The sequence below is a fragment of the Mus caroli genome, unplaced genomic scaffold (assembly GCF_978045245.1).
Source record: "Mus caroli unplaced genomic scaffold, Mus_caroli_1 scaffold_6, whole genome shotgun sequence".
NCBI lineage: Eukaryota > Metazoa > Chordata > Mammalia > Rodentia > Muridae > Mus > Mus caroli.
The window spans coordinates 45,780,190-45,802,140 of NW_028227261.1; the positions used below are offsets into that span (position 1 = coordinate 45,780,190).

The window sequence follows — 21,951 nt, forward strand, 5'->3', positions numbered from 1 at the left end:
ATGTCTGACAGAGAAGTCCCAGCCTAGAAGCCATGAGATGCCACTGCATGAAGCTGTGGAAGTGAAGCCTGAGTTGCAATGGAGACTCCCAAGATGTTACATAGCCAGAGACATGAAACACTATTAAGGAGAGCTGCACACAGGGAGTGGATTCAAGCCTGGTATCCACAAAAGGCAGAGCTGCCTACACCTTTTGGAACCAGACATGGAACAGGATTTGGAAGTTTGTCCCCCTCATCCAAGATCTCAGGGGAATGCATATCATGAAACCTATACAAAACGGAGCATAACAGAAGGAAGTTACATGGTTGAAAATGTGCCTTTGAAGAAGAGACTGGGAACCAACCCCATTTTGTTCCTTGGATGGTACTAGATAGTTACTTCTTTTGCAATGTGCTCCTGCCATGGTGTACTGCCTTATCACATGCCTAAAATTAACAGGGTGAACCAATAATGAGCGAAAACCAGAGATCACTGTGTTACATTCTTTTCCTTTTTCCTTTTCCTTTTCCTTATTTGGTGGAGACGGGGCCTCACTGCATTGTCCTGGCTGGCCCTGAACTCACTACATAGAGCAAGTTGCCCTGAAACTGGAAAAAAAAAAAAAAAAAAATCAACCTGCCTCTGTCTCCTGAGGGATGTGATTAGGGGTATATGCAACCACATCCATCTTGTGACATATCTTTTTATTCATCATACCTATCTAGTAAAAAACTAGATTTATGACATTCATAAACAGACAATGAATAAGTTTTTCATTATAATAGTTTCTCATATAATAGCTCACCACATTCCTGATTGCAGTGCCAAACACATATTTCTTTATAGTTCTCTAATAATTATGCATAAAATAAAGGTGTAAGTGATAAAAATGTGAAAATTTAAAGACACCCTAAGTTAAAATCTTAAATTACAAAAATGTTCTATAAAATTTATGAAATGTAGACCAATGACAGTCCTAATTCAGACACAAAATAAACACAGAAAATGGAGTACAGCATATTAAAAGTTCCATGACAGTTTGAACTAGTAATGTGCTACGTCACTTACTTAAGTTTCATTTCACACACACACTAAATGAATAATGTATAAAAAGAGGAGAAATGGTAAAATGCACCAAGTGGGGAAAAAAAGTACCACAACTTGCAAAGGAAAATAAAAGTGGAAGATATATTGCTAGCTAAAAGATGATTTCAAATGAAAAAGTTAAAGTTGTAAAACACTATATATAAAGAGGCGTAACTTGGTGATAAAAAACTTTCCTCCTATGCCTAAGACCCAGCTTCAATACCCCAGAAACCTGAGAGAAAATAAAGAATCGAGACCAGAAAAGGTAGGACAAAGATAAAGGAGGGAGAAGGAAAGAGGGAGGGAGGGAGGGAGGGAGGGAGGGAGGGAGGGAGGGAGGGAGGGAGGGAGGAAGGAGGAAAAGAGGGTATTTGACAATATTTTCCAGAATCAAGCTAGTCAGAAATACATGAAAAGCACCTTATCACTCATGTACCAACATCATCTGGAAAAATTCTTGTGCTACGCTCTTGAAAGGCCATATTAAGACAATATTCGCCGGGTGTGGTGGCTGACGCCTTTAATCCCAGCCCTCGGGAGGCAGAGGCAGGTGGATTTCTGAGTTCGAGGCCAGCCTGGTCTACAAAGTGAGTTCCAAGACAACCAGGGCTATACAGAGAAACCTTGTCTCGAAAAACCAAAAAAAAAAAAAGACAATATTCATAGCCAATAAACATCTTAAACTTTAAAATTAATGAATGCAAGCCAGTAGAAAAGGAGATGAAGATCCCTACCCCCTCCTAAACTGTAAATCCCCACATCAATGCACAGCCCGTTATTCTTGGTCTTCCTTTTCTTTCTCCTTTATTCTTTCTGGCTTTGCCAGTCAAGAGTGGCTTGGTGGGCTTTAAACCTCCCCAATGATTCTTATCAGCTTGACCAGAAGAATACATCAAATATACATAGGCTAAATAAAACAATATATTTACTATTGCAAAGAGGTTTCAAGACAAGTAGCCCAGAAGCATCAGCACAAATAATGCTGCTCCCGTGATCTCACCACTGTACCCATGGTGAACCTGTCGTCTACAACAATGAATCTTAGGATATAAAATGGTCAGTGTGAAGCATGAATCCATGTCAGACAGCAAAATATTTTTCAATTTTCCTGTACCAAAATACACAACAGACAGACAGACAGACAGACAGACAGACAAGAAATAAAGACAGAGAAACAGAATCAGAAGGGAGAGGACAGCAGCAACATTGATTTAAGTAAAAAGAGCCATCTCCACATAGTTAGCAGAATGTAAATAATAAAATCTGGAAGTTCACTAGGCTTTACGTATCCATACCCCTAAAATAGTCATGTAGTCTGACACAGAAATTCAGTTATAAATTGAGTATGTTTGGTTTCTTCTAGAAAGAAATAGGTTGAATATACAATACACATATGTAAGGATGTTTTATACAGTAATGGTTACAATATTGCAAAGTACTGCAACAACCTTAAATGCCCACCAGACCAAGAATGGTAAAACCGTTATACTACAACAACATGAATCACTATGCAAACCTTTACAAAATGAGCAGCCATACTTAGATAGATAGAAAAATGTTAATGTAATAGTAAGTAAATATGGGTTATAAAAATATTAATATAAAAGAATCCTCTCAATGTAAAAGTTTTCTGACATAATTTTAAAAACAACTGTAATATACATACAACTTTGAAATGAATATTTTGAACTATGAGTTATATTAAAAGAGATTTCGGGTAGAAATATGAAATATTTAGACCCAAAATTTTTTCAGATAACTTTTTTCAGTTTTCACAAGTATTTATTGTTTGAACATTCCTAATCAAAAAATATGAACTTCAACCTGATCCAACATCTTTAACTTTCAATGTGGCATGCATGTGATCAATAAAATGTTTTAACTTTTTAACATTTGGGTTTGGGATTTATGGACTAGGAATGCTCAACCAATAACTATCAGGTTGCAAATTTTTCATCTTCTCACTTTTACAGTGAGATTTTACATTGCGTGAAGACACTATTAATACAAAAGAATGTCTATATAATGCACTGACAGAACTATCTAAGTTCATGTAACATATAAAAGCGAGCATACAATCTCACTTTAAGCATACATCTTTTTTTTGTGCGTATGCAGTTTTGCCAACATAATAAGCCCTTTTATTTATCAATGAGATTGTATTTCAATGACATTAGAAGGATAATCTCAATTGTTTGTTTTCCAGTGTGGAGTGGTAAACCCTGGAACTGTATACACACAAACAACAAAATGGACTATTTATATTTTTGTATAAGCACATAATACATTCATGCATATGTGTATATATGTTTATACATTATATGTATGCAACAATACAAGTCAAAGAAAAATAAGCAATCAACTTGATAGTGTTTATAAGGGTCATGAAAGAGGTTGGAGCAATATTACCTTGGAGGGTTAAGCATACATCTTAAATTCTGACTTTTAAATATTATCACTTCTAGGCAGATACAATGGAACACACCTGGAATCTAGCGGCACTCAGGAATTTGAGGTCAATCTGAACTGATAAGTTTCAGGACAGGCTGAACTACATAAGGACACTTTGTTTCAAAAAAAGAGCAAACTAAATAAAGAAAAAACACCATTTCAAAATTGTGATTTCTCTGGGCAGTGGTGGCTGACGCCTTTAATCCCAGCCCTCGGGAGGCAGAGGCAAGCGGATTTCTGAGTTCGAGGCCAGCCTGGTCTACAAAGTGAGTTCCAGGACAGCCAGCAGGGTTATACAGAGAAACCCTGTCTTGAAAAAACAAAAAACAAAAACAAAATATTGTGATTTCAATTACTTTAGCATTTCCAAGAGACTGAGGGATATGTATACCACCTTAATGGAAGTGTAGTTCCAATACAAATCTATTCTAATACAAATTTCTGATTTGCCTTGCAAGGTATGAAAATATAGTGTTATGCTAGACTTTCCCTTCTGTTACCACCAAAAAGTTTTTAAAAACTAAACCATCTTTATGATAAAATAACCACAATTCAAAAAGAAAACACAGTAAATTACTAATTCTTAACTAACTGTTTAAAATGCAGTGAGCATCAGCAATGCCTCAGGAAGCAAGAAGAGAGCACAGACTAGTGCTCATCAGTCAGGACACTGAGTCCTCATCCAAAGGGATGACCATGAGACACAGAGAGAAGAAAAAGGAAAACTTTTTAAATCATTTCAATTATCCAAATATTCAAAATTACCCAATAATTTAATATTGAGATAAATTACAATTTCAAACTAAAAATGAATATGGGATATATCTATTCACCTAAGTTTTACATTGGTTATGGTATGCTGAGCCAACCTACAATAAATGTTAAGGCCATTCAAGAATTCATATAGTTAGAGGCAGGGCGTGGTGGCACATGCCTTTAATCCCAGCACTCAGGAGGCAGAGGCAGGCGGATTTCTGAGTTCGAGGCCAGTCTGTTCTACAGAGTGAGTTCCAGGACAGCCAGGGCTACACAGAGAAACCCTGTTAAAAAAAAAAAAAACACAAGATTTCATATAGTTGCAACATAGGTCAAAGAACACTTACCACCAAGTCCCAGTTATTTTGCTCAAGCAGTGTAATAGCTTCATCGATGTTTTCAATACCAGTACATGCCTAAAAAACAAGCAAAGACATATGTTAATATTTTAGAAATAGGATCAGACTTAAAACATAAGGGGTATAAGACATAATTTAAGTTGTAACATATATAAATGAAGTCAAGCTATTCAGTGGCTCATACTTCTGAGTAGTTTATACATGAGTCTTAGTAAGCCAGGCAGGGACCCAGTGAGTAAAGGCACCAACCCTAGTGACCTAAGCTCAATTCCTGGGATCCACATTATGAAAGAAGAGAAACAAGTCTTGGGTTGGTTTTTTATTTTTGTTTTTGTTTTGTTTTGTTTTTTGGTTTGTTTGTTTTGCTTAGAAACATTTATTTTGTGCTTAGAATGTTTTTCTAAGCCACCACAAACTACATATCCAACCTCAGACAGAACATTTAACTATAAAGGAGAAGCTGAGAGGAAGCTGTTGCACATTACAGTACTACAGGTCTAAGGAAGTCACAGAGACCGTAAGGGGAGGGAGTGTCACAGACAACATCTATTCCACAAAGGCTGGATGACTCACCAAGAATTCAGTCTGCTTTCCCCCTTCCAGACAACAAGACAGCTCCCCTCCCCCAGCCCCCACTATACCCTTCCCACTCTGTAAGATAAATCGATGTAGTCCATCTTGCTGATCTTGAAGAAACAAGTCTTGTAAGTTGTCCTCTGACTTTACATGCGTGCCACACACACAATCACAATTGAATGAATGAATGAATGAATGAATGAATGAATATAGTTTCTGACCAGGAATGGTGGTGTGTGTCTTTAATCCCAGAATTTGGGAGGCAGAGGCAGGCATATCTTTGTTGAGTTCCAGGCCATCATGGACTGAATAGTGAGTTCCAAGTCAAAAACAAACAAACAAACAAACAAACAAACAAACAAGCAGAAAGTCACGAAATAGAACTCTGAGACAGGCACAGAAACACCTGCTGGAGGCAATGCCTTTGCATTTTTCCCTAATACTCGGAAACAAGGAAACAAAATTTAACTATCCAAACACAATATACAACATTCAAGTAACACAATTCTCGAATTATGAATATGAAGCCATAAAGAACATTCAAAACCAATCTGTTACCATAAGCATAAAACTCAAACATTCAGAACTAACTAGCACATCATTTATTATGAGCCAAGCCTTTATTATGATCAAGTCTTTGATCCTCTCAATAATCTCAGGTGTTAAACATATGCCTCATAAAATTCTTACACATTAAAAAGTTAACAAATTAATGTGAACCAAGTAACTCACACTTCATTCAGTCCTCTTACAAATCTTTTGAAGTAGCTACTATGCCCATTTAGCCCTGGCTGTCCTGGAACTCACTCTGTAGATCAGGCTGGCCTCGAACTCAGAAATCCTCCTGCCTCCCAAGCGCTGAGATTAAAGGTGTGCGCCACCACTGCCTGGCTACTATGCCCATTTTAAGAAAGAGAAATCAATGTTTCAAAGATACAGTCCTGGTGTCACTTTTGTTGGTGTGATAAAGTACTCTGACAAAAGCAACTTAGTGGGAAAAGTTTACTTTAAATCACAATTCTAAGTCACAGTCCATCACTTCAGGAAAGTCACAGAAGATGCTTAAGGCATGTCACAGTGTGCTTTCTATTGCTGAGATAAAGACACCATGGCCAAAAGCAGCTTAGAGGAGGAGATGGGTTGTCTTACCTTACAGCTTACAATCCACCATGAAGAGGTGAGCAACTCAAGCAGGGAAGGAACCTGAAGGCAGGAACTAAAGCAGGGGCCATTTAGGAATGCTGCTTACGAGTTTGCTCCCTGAGGTTTGCTCAGCCTTTCTTATAAAAACCAGGACTGTCCAACAGAGAAGTATCATTCAATGACCATTTCTACTAAGTCTATCATTTATAAATCTATTTATAGTAATAGATACATTGAATAGTGATTGAATTTCCTTGTGATTATGTGTCAATACCTGATTCTTTATGCTTGATAACCTACGATTGTGTCCAAATATTATGACTTTTTCATATTTGGGTGCTAGATATCTCTGTAAATATTCTTGAGCCTTGTTCTCTGATATACCTGGAAATAACTGATTACTACTGGAGCTTCCTTTAAAGTTGTGTTCAGCAATATCCTTCAGTCTCCTCTGAGTACTCTAGGATGCCTCGCCTTATATATTTAAGATGTTCCACATATTTTAAAAGACCTGTGCGGCTGATAGGAACGAGTAGTATCCCATACTTTGTATGTTTCACAGAGATGGTCTACTTCATTAACACTTTCCATGTGTCTTCCAAATTTCATTCTTTCTTATGAAATAGTCCTAGCGCTTGTCAAAGAATTTTAACTATCTGAGAAATGTATGGAAAAGCAACTTTCCTGTCAAACAATCCCATTTCTGGGAAAATCATAATGCATTTCATCACACTAAGCCTCTAAAGGAATACTTTAACCCAACAGGCTCTAAATAACTAATGAATGAAAACTAAAGGTTGTTTCTGCATGTAAAAAGAAATTACATCTCATAATCCTGAGACACCCCAGTTTCTTTTTCATGTACTGACAGGTAGTGCTTGCACACAGTACACAGCAATTATTCCTACAGTAACTTCTAATGTATTGTTCTCAAGGTGCTCAAACGTTGCAGCTTGGCACCAAGCCTGATAGCCTGATCCCTGGACCCACCTGGGGAAAAAAGAACCCAGTCCTGTAAGATTGTCAGACCTTCACGCATGCAATGTGGCATGCATACACACACACACACACACACACACACACACACAGTGGGGGCAGGGGAGAAGGGGAAGGAAGGAAGAGGGAGAATAAATAAATTTTTAAATTAAAAAAATCCAATGAAATTTAGTGTTCTTGGGAAAAGTTGTCAGTTAACAGCTACACAGTTTTAAGATCTTTTAAAACATGTCTCCAAGTATCCTTACAAATTGCAAACCGTAACATTTCTAGATAGTTTTTATTAATGAAATCCCAAAGTACTTCATTTTCATTCTTTTCATGAACAGGGTTACAACAACAGTAATTACATTTGACTAATAATATATAAAGAAAATACAGGACTTCACTAATTACATATTCATTATATAACTTTATAACAAAAAGAAAAAAAAAAGAGTTCTAGAGAGATGTCTCAATGGTTAAAAACACTTACTGACCTTCCAGAGAACCCAACTTCAGTTCCAATACCCACATCAGGTAGTTCACAAATCACTTGTAACTCCTACTCCAGGAAATCAATGTCCCTTGCCTCTGAAAGCACCTGCACACACTTGCATACCCCCACACACAAACACACATAAGCTCATAATTAGAAAATAATAAAATTGGAACTGGAAAAATTGCTCATTGGTTACAAGCACTTGCTGATCTTCCACAGGACTAAGGTTCAATTCCCACACCTACATGGTGGCTTGTAACTCCAAAACCAGCAAGACCAGTGCCCTTTATTGCCTCCAAGAAACACATGGTGCACAGACATGCATACAGGTGACACTCATATACATAAATTAATGATGAAGATGATGATCATGACGATCAGTAATCCTCTGCTTTATAACAAGCTTGCCTCAAGCTTGAGCTATAGCAGAACCCAGGGAAGAAAGGGGGGAGGGAGGGAAGAGAAGGGAATGAGGGGAAGGAAAGAAGGGAATCTTAAAATCAGAATTTGTCTATTACTTTCCAAAATAATCACTACAAAGGTATCTTGAAGTGGAAACTGAAGGGTTCTTTGGAAAGTCAGTTGTGTTGAATGGTGTTTTGCTAAAGCAGACTTGTGAAGGAATGTTTTGCTGAAGCATACACAGGTGAAAGGATGTTTTGCTAAAGCAAGCACATGAAAGGACGCATGATGAAGGGTTCTTCGATATCAGCACGCATGTATTGGTTCACCTTACATGTGTTGTTAAACTCCTGACTTCATAGAGAGAAACATACCAAAAATCCCCAAGAGGTTCCACAGCTACTTGCTACTTCCGAAGACTAATTAGCCAAGTGATGTCTACTGATACAGACTCACATGGAGCGTTGCTAAAACAGACTCACGTGCTAAGGAAGACACTGTGGTGAGGTAAGACTGGTAGAGGACAAGTTATGTTTGGAGAAAGTATAAATAGGACCCAACGGACAGTGACAGGGGTTTGGTCTGCTGTACAACCAGCTCTGCAATGCCTCTCGGTCTCAAATCTTCACTGATCTTCACCACTTTGTTGAGAAAGGCACAGCAGAGAACTTCTCCTGGTGTCTCCTGGTCTAAATCCCTCCTGCTGACTCGTGCCCCTGCTAGGTCCTGCCACCACTACTGCTACCCCAACTACTGAACTGCTGGTATATATGTGAAGTGTTTGTGAGTGAATCAAACTGCCCCTGCTGACCTTTGAACTAAACTGATGATTTCCTGAAACGCAGATGGGATTTGCTCCAAAGAACCATTTCTAAGCAGGTCCACGCGCCTGCATATCATAATAACCTTTCTTTTCCATTACCTCTGACAGGTGATAGGATAGAAGAGAGGTTAAAGCATTTAAGAACCATTATTAAAAGTAGGTTTTGAAAAATTAAAAGCTACAGTATCTTAAAGATACTAATAGAGCCAATGCACACTTTAGTCCCAGCACCTTGGAGGCAGAGGCATATAGATCTCTTGGGAGTTCAAGGTGAACCTAGTCTACAGATAATGTTCCAAACCAGAGGCTGGATATAGTGTGACTGTCTCTCTATATATTTCTCTCAGTGTGTCTCTATTACACACACACACCACCTAAAAGAGTACTAAACAATGGTGTGAATATTCAAACATAGAAATGGAGCAGGAATTTCTCTAGACTTACCATCTGACAAAACAATTCATAGTTTATTCTGCTTCAGTGCTTACCAAATTCACCTACTGATGGCCAAACTGGTTTCTCTGGAATGCTAATGCCAGAAGAAGGTATCATATATAATGATTACAAATATTATGCTCAACATTTAAGTATCCACTCCTTTGTAAATTAATATTCTGTTTAATATATGAAAACATCCCAACACTAGGGAGTCAGGAGTTCAAAGCCAGTTATTCAAGATCAGAAGATCAAGAGTTCAAGGTCAGTACATGGGCAGTTCAAGACCAGCCTGGGAGAAACAAGACCCTGTGTTCGAGTGTGCATGGTCACACACACACACACACACACACACACACAATTCTCGTTTAAAAGATTCATCTCAGGGCTGGAGAGATAACCGGGTAATTAAGAGTATCTCACTTCTAAGGACCCACATGGTGGCTGACAATCATCTGCAATTCGAGTTCCAAAAGATCTGATGATATGTTATTCTGGCCACCATGGATACCAGATACACATGTGCTACAGATAATGCAGGCAGGCAAAACGAACATATACATAAAATAAAAATAAATCATTTTTGAAAACATCAGTCTCCAATTAAGCTGCTATTCTGAGCCACTTCCCCAGAACATTACCACTGAACAATAACAAATATAAAGTATAATGCTTAAGTCTACAGAGCAAAGGATCAGACCATGAATTTCTGATAAGAAAACCAACCTTTCTCATTACTTGAGGATGTTTCATAGAAATATCAAAAACAAATATTAACAACTATGATTAAATCCTAGAAGTATCTTAAAATTAGAACTTTCTATTCATTTTTCAAATGCATCAAAGAGGGACTTTTGCTCATGATACCATAGGCATATAAGTACACAAAATTTATACAGACCAGAGGAGAAAAAAATGCACTTGTGAATATTCTCCTCTAAACAAAACTATTTGACCAAAATCAATGTTACCCTCCAAATGCCCACCGTAAGTCTTAATGTCTTCATGCCAACCTACTATTAAACTTTTCTCCAAAATTACTGGACTTTTTGCATCAAAACAAAATAATCTGAAAGGTTTACTTTACATTTAACATTTCATTTGACAAATGCCAATAAAAAGAGAAAGAGAAGGAGGAGGAAGAAGAGAAGGAAAAGAAAAAGGACTCAGATTTTAAGACTGAAAGTCCTTCATCCATTGAATACCCCTATTCTGAGAATCCAGTAAGTTACAATGCTAAAATCTGTTCAGCATCAGATACTCAAAATGTTTTACATTTTGGAAAATGAAATTGTAGACTTTTGGATTGGAGACAGTCAATGAAGAAAATCTATTCAAAATCTGTAAAACTATTAACACATTAACTAGTTGTTTGAGGTATTTCAGGTGAATGGCACAAAACACATGCATGAGGAGCATGACAACAGGTCCTTCTCTTTTTCTCCCAAGTGGTTGTCTATAGTGACTTCTTTCCACTTAACTATATCTTACCTTATTAATTGCTTCATAAAGTTACCTAGCTTTCTCTCTGTCCATTCCTGATCCCTCCTAAATGAGTTAAAAGAGAGAGATGGATATTATACTTAGTATATTTCTCCTGATGCACAATCTTTCTCCTAGTTGCTCATGAGCAAACATATTCATGCCAATGGGCACCAACAATATCCACCCAAGTCTCAGTTGATGAACCAATGCATTTACTGGAGCTACTTACAACAGCACAGGTGACTCTAAGGCAGCTGCATCTCAAATGACTCACAAAAGCTACATCACTGGATGACTGCAGTGGAAAGTTACATCATCTGTGTAACTTGTAGGCAGCTCTACAAAAGAGTCGCTCATGCTCCTTTAAGTAACCCCAATAAACTCCTGGTCCACAAAGCTAGACTTAAAACAGAAGTGTGTCCTTGGTCTATTATTAGTTCCTTATCTATACTGAATTTGTTCACAGCTCCTCAAGATAAGTCATGAGACACAACTATCCCCAAATAAGGACAGATTAGAACCAAAGATGAATCTAGCAGATCACCTTCTATGTGTTCTAAGACATAGGGCATCTGAGAGTGGAGCAGTAAGGACACCCCAAATAAAGCCAGTCTTCCCTATGTTACATTTGTGCGTGCCATCTTGCTATGGCAGCAGCTGAACTGGCCTTGCGATAGATAAGAAAACATTCAGATAAGGCTGAGACATATGGAGGTAAAGTATGACTCTCAGGGTTGTCATCTTCTATGCAGTATTGAGTATAACACTTCCTTGACTAATAGAGTCCACAGTGTGGCAGAAGTACTAGCAGATACACTGTAGTTCCTGAGAGTAGTACTTACAAAATTCAACTATAAGCAAGTTACAATAGCAGTTTCATGGCCTCTAAAATAAGCAAATGAGGTATGGCTTAACCAATGATGAGGGTGTATAAGGAAAATGAGATCTTATACTATACTAACTTAGCTGAGAATATATTTCTTTTTTTTATAATTTTTATTAGACTTATTATTTTATGTCTGAGTGTTTTGCCTGCATATATGTATGTGTACCATTTGCATGCCTGGTGCCCACAATGGTCAGAAGAGGTTATTGAATGCTCTAGATCTGGAGTTACTTAGGGTATGAACCACCATGTGGGTGCTAGGAATCAAAACCCAACCCTCTGGTAGAGCAACAAGTGCTCTTAACAGCTGAGCCATCTTTCCAGCCCTAAGAGGACATATTTTAAAATTCCTTTACTGAGCATTTTCAAATTAGGAAAGGCTGCTAGAAAATATTGTAGGCAGTGCTCTCCAAAGTGTCCTCAGGGGCTGAGATGTAACTCAACTGGAAGAGTGCATGATTAGCGTATGTAAGGGAGGCCCTGGGCCCAACCACAGCACAGCATAAACACATGGTATACGCATGTGTAATCCTAGCACTTAGAGGAGATAGAAGCAAGGTGACCAGGTTGAAGCCAGCCAATACTACAGAGGAGGACCAGCCTGAGCTACTAGCAGGAACATGTCTCCAAAAAGAAAGAGTAAGTCTATGTATGTCACCAAGTCCTACTGCAGCTCACATATATACTGTTCTAGTCTCATCTAATTGACATGCAGCACCAGATAGGTCTAGAACTGCTCCAGATCCATAGCAATCATCCTCATCAACAAAGATGTAAAATTCCTCATGAACACATCAGTAACTTAAGCAATATTTAAAACAATAACACATCATGATTGATAGGTTTATGCCAGCAGGACAAACCTGGATCCACAGTTTTTCAGCTCTATTATAATCTTATGACACCATCATTGTATATGCAGCTCTTGACCAAAACACCATTATGTGGTTTATGACTGTACTATTATACAAATTTTATTCTGGAGAGTTATAAATTCTTTCCTTTATTTGAAAGAAAAAAAACACTAGAGCAATAACAAGTTTATGTAAACTAAAAAATTAGGTTGGTAAAATTGAAATAATAAGCTTCAAAACAGTAATGTTTTGGTAAATTTCACAAAACTGCTGATGGTACATCTTTTAGTAACAAATTGAAGAATGGATTCTAGTAAGGGGTTACATTCTCATTTCTAGCCACAAGAGGGAGCAAGTACTTAACAGATTTTGCAAATTTCATTATACACTGCTTTCACACAAGACTTTCAAAACCTAGTAACAATAAAACTACCAAAAGTAAGAATGTCTACCATTGATAGGGTCTAAAACTACAGTGGGTAGAATAAAAGCTACTCTCCTCAGGCTTCATAGTACTTTTAAATTACTGATTCCTTAAATGAATACCAACACACCTTCTCATAAGAGCACTATAGGTTATAATTTATTAAGTATTCAGTTTAAACAGAAACTAAAAACATGATGTAAAGACTAAATAAATTATCATAATCTAATTCATAAACTAAAACTCTACAGGTGGGTGTGGTGGCATACATACTAGCACTTGGGAAGCTGAAACAAGAGGATCTGGAGTTCAAAGCCAGCAGTGGTAAGATAACAACAAGTTCAAAGTCATCCTAAACTAACAGTGAGACCCTGTATTCAAAAAATGTGCCCCCAAAACTGTGCTAATGTGCCAAGCAATCTATCATATAGAGAATCACAGCAGGATGTAGATACCAGAATCTTTTTAACTCAAAGTTAACTCTAACGACCTAAGCCACTTGCCTCTTTTTCGAGACAGGGTTTCTCTGTGTAGCCCTGGCTGTCCTGGAACTCACTCTGTAGACTAGGCTGGCCTCAAACTCAGAAATCCGCCTGCCTCTGCCTCTGCCTCCCAAGGGCTGGGATTAAAGGCATGCCCCACCACGCCCGGCCTCTTTTTTTTATTTTTATTTAGCTTAAACATGTTAATAACTTAACATTTACCTATAGGAACCTACAACTACAGTTATTAACAGCACTTGCTACATTTTTGGAAGGAGGCATCTTTAAAATGTACTAGCTAGTAGTTAGATTGTAAATGCTAATACTGAAAATTCTAGTCCACTAATGATATATAAATATAGCTCTTTGGTTTTTCAGGGAGAGTGGATTCCATCCAGAGTGATGTATGCCTATAATCCCAGAACTCAAAAGATAGAGGCAGGAGGACCCAAGAATCCAAAACCAACCTATATCACAGAACAAGACATTACCAGAGTGAGGGAAGGAAGGGAGAGAAAGACAAGAAAAGGAGGGTGGCCTCCAAAAGGGAATAAGGAACTAGGCAGGTGACTTCAAATTGGGTGTGTTTATATAGAAGCAATACATGGAATTCAAGGTATATCCTCAGAAAAACAAGGTATAGTTTTGGGGTTTTGTTTTGTTCAAACAGTTTCTTTAGCTAGCCCTGACTGTCCTGGAATGTAGACCAGGCTGGCCTTAAACTCAGGACCACCTGCTCTGTCTCCCAAGTGCTGGGATTAAAGCCGTACACCACCTATACCACCACCACCACCACCACCCAGCTACAGTATAGCTTGGCTAAGATATAGTTTGCTGCTGTTGATGATGGTTTTTTTAAGCTGTGTAGTACTCTGCATGGACAGGCAAGGTACCTAATTTGAGGCCAGCTGTGGCAAAAGAATATCCTCTAGTTTGCTTGTCAGGACTTAGAAAGCAAAAGAAATTTTAAGAGGCTCGCAAATAAAATAACTCAAGTCTCAGGAAGGTCTTGAAATATACAAGATTCACAAGGCTCTTCCTTAAGACTATATAAGCAATAGAAACTGCAAGAGAGTATAGACTCAGGTCAAGCTTCCTGTAAGTCATTTAAGGAGCTCCAGGGATACCAACTTCATGGGCTCCATGCAGCTTCCATGAGTGCCAATAAATATGACCTTTGTTCTATATGGTAATTGAATATGAGATTAAAAGATGAGGCAGGAGATGGATGAGCTAGTGTACATCTAGAGAAATAGAATGAGTTTGAGGATGGCTAGGTATATAGAATTCCAGACCAACCTAGGTCTTCACCTAGGTCTTCACCTAGGTTTGGATACCATCTCAAAAATCAAAAATTAAGGGAGTAGCCAGACGTGGTGGCGCACACCTTTAATCCCAGCACTTAGGAGGCAGGAGGCAGGCGGAGTTCAAGGCCAGCCTGGTCTACAGAGTGAGTTCCAGGACAGCCAGGGCTATACAGAGAAACCCTGTCTCAGAAAAAAAAAAAAAAAGAAAGAAAGAAAAATTAACAGAGTAAGATAACTTAGGCTCTCCTCCTTTGGAAACCAGAAACTTACATAAACTGGGTAATTAAAACGAAAGAAAACCACAGTGCATGCCTTTAATCCCAGCACTTGGGAAGCAGAAGCAGGCAGATCTCTGAATTCAAGACCAGCCTGCCTGGTCTACAGAGTGAGTTCCAGGAAAGCCAAGGCTACAGAAAGAAGCCTTGTCTCAAAAAACTAACTAAATAAAAATAAACAAAGAAAATAAACAAAGAGGATTACCTAAAAGAAATATGAAATGGATAGGGTGAAAAGAAAATGGACAAGAGAGATCCTTAAAGTACACTAGAACTTTCATGAAAAAAAAAAAGAAATATAGACTCATGAAGAACAGAACATAGTAGATACTATGTTAAACTGGAAAAGACTACAGTTGATGAACAGGTTGGGGAAGCTGCTCAGAAAAAGGAGTAAGTGGAAAGAAACATGCAGAAATCCAAGGAAATAATGGAGGAAAAAAAAGAGAGAGCACATTTTAGAGAGATGGCTTAAGTAGAGGGATGGAAATTAGCAAAATTAAGTTCTTCACTGAATTAGAACAGCTCAGATGATTACATTTCCGATAGCAAAGTGTGCTGTAACTGTATGAAGATGGTTTGTTTCCTCCAAAATTCACAGAGGAGTTTAATCAAGTTATTCAAGCCACAGTGTTTAGATGACACAAAGCCTTCAGATTAAATACTCACTCATGGCTTTGTGAGAGAAAGATAAGAACACACCTAAAGCAAAACAAGTATTGTCTGGGGACACTCTCAGTCAGCCTAGGACTCTGTGTAGCTACAAGTCATCATCAATCAGATACACTGTGGGTAAGCTGAGGCAGGACCCTGAATAGGAGGCTAGCCTGAGCAAAATTGTAACACTCCATCTCAGGAAAAAGAAGAGGAAAGATGAAGTGGAAATTTCTGGGTTTTGGGAGACTTGGCTGTGTCACGTGATGTTCTTCTGGAAAGGATAGTTTGCTGAAACAGACACACGGGAAGGTTTTGCTGAGAACAGACAATGGTGTTTTCCTGAAGGCACGCAGGGGCATGTGATATGCTGCTAGAGCAGATTCTTGAGAGAACATGTGATGTTGGGAAGGGTATAAATATAACCCAACAGACAGTAGACAACAACGCTGGATGGTATTGGTTCACCTTGCCACTCTTTGCCGGTCATCATTTGTTATGACTTCATAGAGAGAAATGCACCAGAGAACTTTTGGTGGTGTTCTGCCGGCTGCTTCTGAGGACTCAGGTCAATTGGCAGAACCTCGTGGTATTTTTATGGATCAAACTGCTATTGCTGATTCATGAATGGTATTTGTGAATGGACTGATGTACCACGGCTGATTCGCTGCTGATTTGTGTAAACTGAACTGCTGATAGGATCCTGACATCGCAGATTAGATTAGCTCCAAAGAACTACTTCTAAACAGGTTCGCATCCTCCTCTGCTCTGTTAACCTTTCATTTCTCCTACCTCTGGTGGGCGGTGGGCCAGAAGGGAGGTTAAAGCATTTAAGTGCCCTTAATAAAAGGAAGTTTTGAAAATTCAAGACCTACAGAAAGAAAGGGGGAATGAAAGGCAGGTGTGGTGGCTGGCATACACCTATAACCCTAACACTGCTTTAAACATGGTTTGTTTTATTTAGCTTTGGTTCACTTTGTTTTGTACAGTCTCTTTGGACTTAACAAGATGGCTTCTAAGTCACTGTAATTAAGCTAGCCTTGAACTTCTGATCTTCCTCCTTCACCTCCAAATTCTGGGACTCCAGACCTGCATCCACCACCACTACATCTGTAACTAAGAGCCCAACTCCTTAAACTAGTGGTCATGGCGCCTGAAAGATCATGAACAATGGTTCACATTGAAGACTATAGTATATAAGGAATTTGTGGGTTTTTTACAGTTTTCTGCTCTTATAGAAACATAATAGATTAATTGTGGAAACAAAGTACTTCCACACCATCATTCCTCAGCACTTAAGTATCAAATTATGTTGGTAGATTTGATTTTCTTATTGCTATTTGAGTTGCTGATTTGACATTCATATTTTAAAAAAATAATTAAATGAATTTTGATGTCATTAGAACAGAATTACCAAGTTTCTTAAATGGCCCTAAACATACCTTTGCCATTCTGTACTATGCATTTCTACAAAGCAACTATCTCAGCATTGATGATTATAAAATTAAAATCAACTCTGGAAAATGTTGAAGGTGCTCTACATGCCATAGTGTCAAACATCTCAACAAGATTTAATGCTTTATATAAAAATAAATAAGTATGGGGCTGCAGAGATGACTCAACAGTTGAACAGACCCAAGTTTAAATCCCAGCATCCATATTATGGCTCATAACCTTTTGTAACTCCAGTCTTAGGGGATCTGATGCCCTCTTCTGGCTTCTATGGGCATCAGGCATTCACACAATGCTGTCATACATGCATGCAGCAAAACAACCATATACATGAAATGCTTTTTTTTTTTTTTTTTTTGGTTTTTGGAGACAGGGTTTCTCTGTGTAGCCCTGGCTATCCTGGAACTCACTCTGTAGACCAGGCTGGCCTCAAACTCAAAAATTCGCCTGCCTCTGCCTCCCGAGTACTGGGATTAAAGGTGTGTGCCATCGGGCTGGTGAGATGGCTCAGTGGGTAAGAGCACCCGACAGCTCTTCCAAAGGTCCAGAGTTCAAATCCCAGCAACCACATGGTGGCTCACAACCATCCGTAACGAGATCTGGTGCCCTCTCCTGGAGTGTCTGAAGGCAGCTACAGTGTACTTACATATAATAAATAAATCTTTAAAAAAAAAAAAAGGTGTGTGCCATCACACCTGGCTTATGAAATGCTTTTTAAAATACATTTTAAGTGTATACCTGTCTCATTGGTATACAAGTTTGCTATTGTCTTTAATAGTGAAATTTTAAGTATACAAAAATTGTTTTAAGATAAATTTATGTTTTATGATCAGTAAATATTTACTTTTATGCCAATTTTATATACCCCTACACAGAGTTGTATAAAAATATCTCAGGTTAGCAGGGCATGGTGGCACATGCTTTTAATCCTAGAACTTGGGAGGCAGAGGCAAGTGGATCTCTGAGTTTGAAACCAACCTGATACAGAGTGAGTTCCAGGACAGCAAGGGCTACACAGGAAAACCCTTTCTCTAAAAATCAAAATATATTGTAGGTGAAAAGGAGTTGTAAGCAGAAAAGGTTTAAGAAGCCCTAATCTGAAGGGCGTGAGATCTACTTATGTTTTCTTAAACATTCAAAGGTACAAGAGTCCATGTATATGGGGCTGGTTTACATAAAAGTATAGCACCAAAGGACACAGACTTGGAAACAAGGAGTTCTTTTTAATTGTCTTTCCAAATAGGACATACATCAGTCTAAGAAGAACTTTCAACCTGCGTCCCCCAGTTCAACCCAGAACCCTCAGTTCAGTTCAAGAAACTCAACCTAATCCTTGCGTTTAAAGAACTGAATAAAGACAACCAGTTCAACCCATATAATTTGTCCAGATTAAAAGTTAAGTAGGCAATAATATTCCTGAGCTGGGTCTGGGACTCTAAAAACAAGAAAAAGCTAGCCAAGCACCAGTATCCACTGCTTTCTTCCTCCTGACTGTGAAAACATGAGCAACTGCTTACATTTCCTACAACCCTGACTTTCCTGTCCTGATGAACTGGATCCTACAACTGTGAGCCAAAATGAACCCTTCCTCCTTAAGTTGCTTCTGTCAAGGTATTTTATCACAGCAACAGAAGAAGTAGCTAAGACACCAACATTATGACTTCCACTAGGCCATGTAAGTCATCATAGGAAGAAATGACAATCAGTGTACTCAAAAAAAAAATAAAAATTGTCCTTATTTTGGTGATCTAGAACCCTACTGTAGGTGGGGGTTTTGGTTTGGTTTGGTTTTTGGTTTGGCTTGTGGCGGGGGCTGTTGGTTTTTTTCATTCTGAAGGGTTGCAGTGTTTGGGAACATTTGGGGCTTAGGGAGTTGTCTGTTAGGTTGTTTGATTTACTTTCTTGGAGTGCAGTCTACAGTGTATCTATCTCTGTTAATATTGAACTAAGGGATGTGCCTACCTCTGCCTCCCAAGTGCTGAGAGTAAAGACAGGCACTACCACTCCTGGCTTTGTGGTAGTTTGAATGTGCAATGTTCCCTAATGGCTCAGGCCTTTGGATCCTTGGACCCCAGTAGTTTGGTAGTACAGCTTTGCTGAGGGAAGCATGTCACTCCAGTGGGCTTAAGAGTTTAAGGCCTGGTCCCACTTCCAGTCTGTTCTCTCTGCTGGGTTTACAGTTGTAGATGTGAGCTCTCAGCTTCCTGCACCTGCTGCAATGCCTGTCACTTGCTGCCAAGTTCTGCACCATAATGGACTCTTATCCCTCTAGAACCATACCCAAAATTAACTCCATATGTTGCTTTTAATCATGGAGTTTTATCACAGCAACAGAAGAGTAACTTCCACCATCATCAATGCAAGAAAGAATCCAGGTAACTGAGCTCCATAAGGACCTTCTGGTATAGCCAGAACTGTACACAGCCAAGAAGGTCTTTGGTCCCTACTATGAAAAAACAAACGTGGCCCAAAATATCAGAGTAGAATCCCAATTTTTCAAATATAATATTAACCTATCTTTCTGTCTTGAGTATTACCCAGTAAGTGACAGAAAGGAAATGAACCCTTTCTGGGGACAGGTGCATTCAAAACCAATATCAGGTGTGTGAACCAGGAAAAGTCAATGAAAGGTGTAGAATCTCAGATCTGAGTCAGTTTTTTAAAAGGTTGTCTCAGCATCCAGTGTTCATCCACAAACCAGATGCTGGAGATTAGGAAATATGGATGGTCCCTCTGGATCTTGACTACTGGCTCACTAGTCAGTAACTTTTGTGATAAAGGAGAAATCACTACCAGACTGAGAGTGATCCAAAAAATCAAAAGTATAACAAAGTCTAGAAGAGCCACAATGGTTAGACCAGAATCAGTTGACTACATAAGAGCAGAATATTACAACTAGAAAAAGTGTCAACAGCAATGAGGTGTCACTGAGAGCTCTGAAAATCAAATCTTTGTATCCAATTTATGATGGTTGTTTTCTTATTTTTTTTTTCAATGACAAATATAATCAACCAGTGGAGGCTACGGTGCAATCAGAAGCTTGATTATAGTGGGCTTAACTAGAAAATGAGCCTTTACTATGGGTATATATATATATATATATATATATATATATATATATGAATGAATAATAGAGACGGCTTAGTCAAAAGCTATAATTTGTTTCCATTGTTCCCAGGTTTTCAAAAAACTGTCTTTAACAATCTATAGCTTTTCAGGTAGCCAACAGGTAGTTAGACCATTAGCAATAGGTAAGGGTCAGTAAAAATATAACAAGTTTTGTCAAATATAGCCAGAGCTACAAACACAGCCTTGAGTTCTGCCAAATCAAACAGCACTCACATCTATTATCAGTTTACATACCTGATGCAAAGCTCAACAGATCCAGAAGCTAAGCATGCACTGTCAATTTCCAGCCCTCCTGAACCATCAGTGAACCAGGCCCAGATTTAGGGTAAGACTTTTGTGAATTAAAGACCCTACTGAACCAGAATAATGTTTTCTGCTACTCAAATGCTGATTTCTCTGCACTCGCTTGTAACCTGTTTCAATCTGGACATGACATTTTAATGCTTATATCAAGAATCTCCTGTTTCAAGTTTGTATAAACAATTCTTACCATTATTCTCTGCCTTGTCAATAAATGCTGATCACCCAATGGCTGAGCAGAAGAGAGAATAGGGTGGGATATCCACCAGCCAGGTGAGCAGAGAGAAAGGAAAGGTGGGGGGGGGGGATGGGGAGGGAGATTCAGATCACCCAGAGAAGAGGAGGATCTAAGAAGACACCATGTGATAGAGATGAAGGTAGATCAGCTGTTGAGAAATAGCTTGAAACAGATCTTGTTTCTTTATGTGGTTACTAGGGACTAGCAAAGGTAAAGAAATACAGCTGCCGAATTAATTCACTGGTTACGTTTATATTAAAAATAAGTCATTTTACACCAGGGGCTTTGCTTTAAAACAGGCAAGTCCAACCTGTAGCCCACAGGACATGTGTCCCAAAATAGCTATTAATATGGCCCAGCACATTTGAAGATCACAATGTCATATGTCAAAGATTTCCTCCAATGGAGGGACTGAAACATAAAACATTTTATACCCCATCTCTTGGGCAAACCAAAGTTCTACTGAATTTGTTTTCTTCCCACAAAAGTTTTAAATTTGCTCCCTTCCACACACAAGTGCAGGCACACATCTATTACTGTTACATCTATCTTACTAGTATACATTTGCTTTTTTCTTTAATAGTGAAATTATATGTATACAAAAAAAATTGTTTTGATAAATTTCTTAATGTTTTATGATCAAAAAATATCTATCTTATGCCTATTTTTTACATACCTCTTCACAGAGAGACCCAAGGAAATAGGCTCAAAAGCCCAGCAACACACACACACAAAATTATATAATACTATATCAAGAGCAACTGACATAGAAACTTGGTAGTTCAAGTTTTAAAAAATTATTAGACTCAAACCTTGATATTTTACCATAGTCTCACTGAGCCCCTCTATAAAAGCTAAGCCAGAGACAAAAAGATGGATGGCTCAAGGAGTAAATAGCTCTGCCAACACCCCTAACAACTGAATCAAATCGCCAGGACCTACATGGTGGAAGGAGTGAACAGACTCCTTGGGTTC

General features: G+C 38.5%; 1 protein-coding gene across 1 annotated transcript in view; it reads right to left on the minus strand.

Annotated features, from left to right (window-relative positions):
* Faf1 (Fas associated factor 1) overlaps positions 1–21,951 on the minus strand; it is a 298,892-nt gene that overhangs the window by 260,370 nt on the left and 16,571 nt on the right. The window contains exon 2 of the mRNA XM_021160394.2: positions 4,623–4,691. Within this exon, the coding sequence (XP_021016053.1) occupies positions 4,623–4,691 (69 nt within the window). The remainder of the gene's footprint in view (positions 1–4,622; positions 4,692–21,951) is intronic.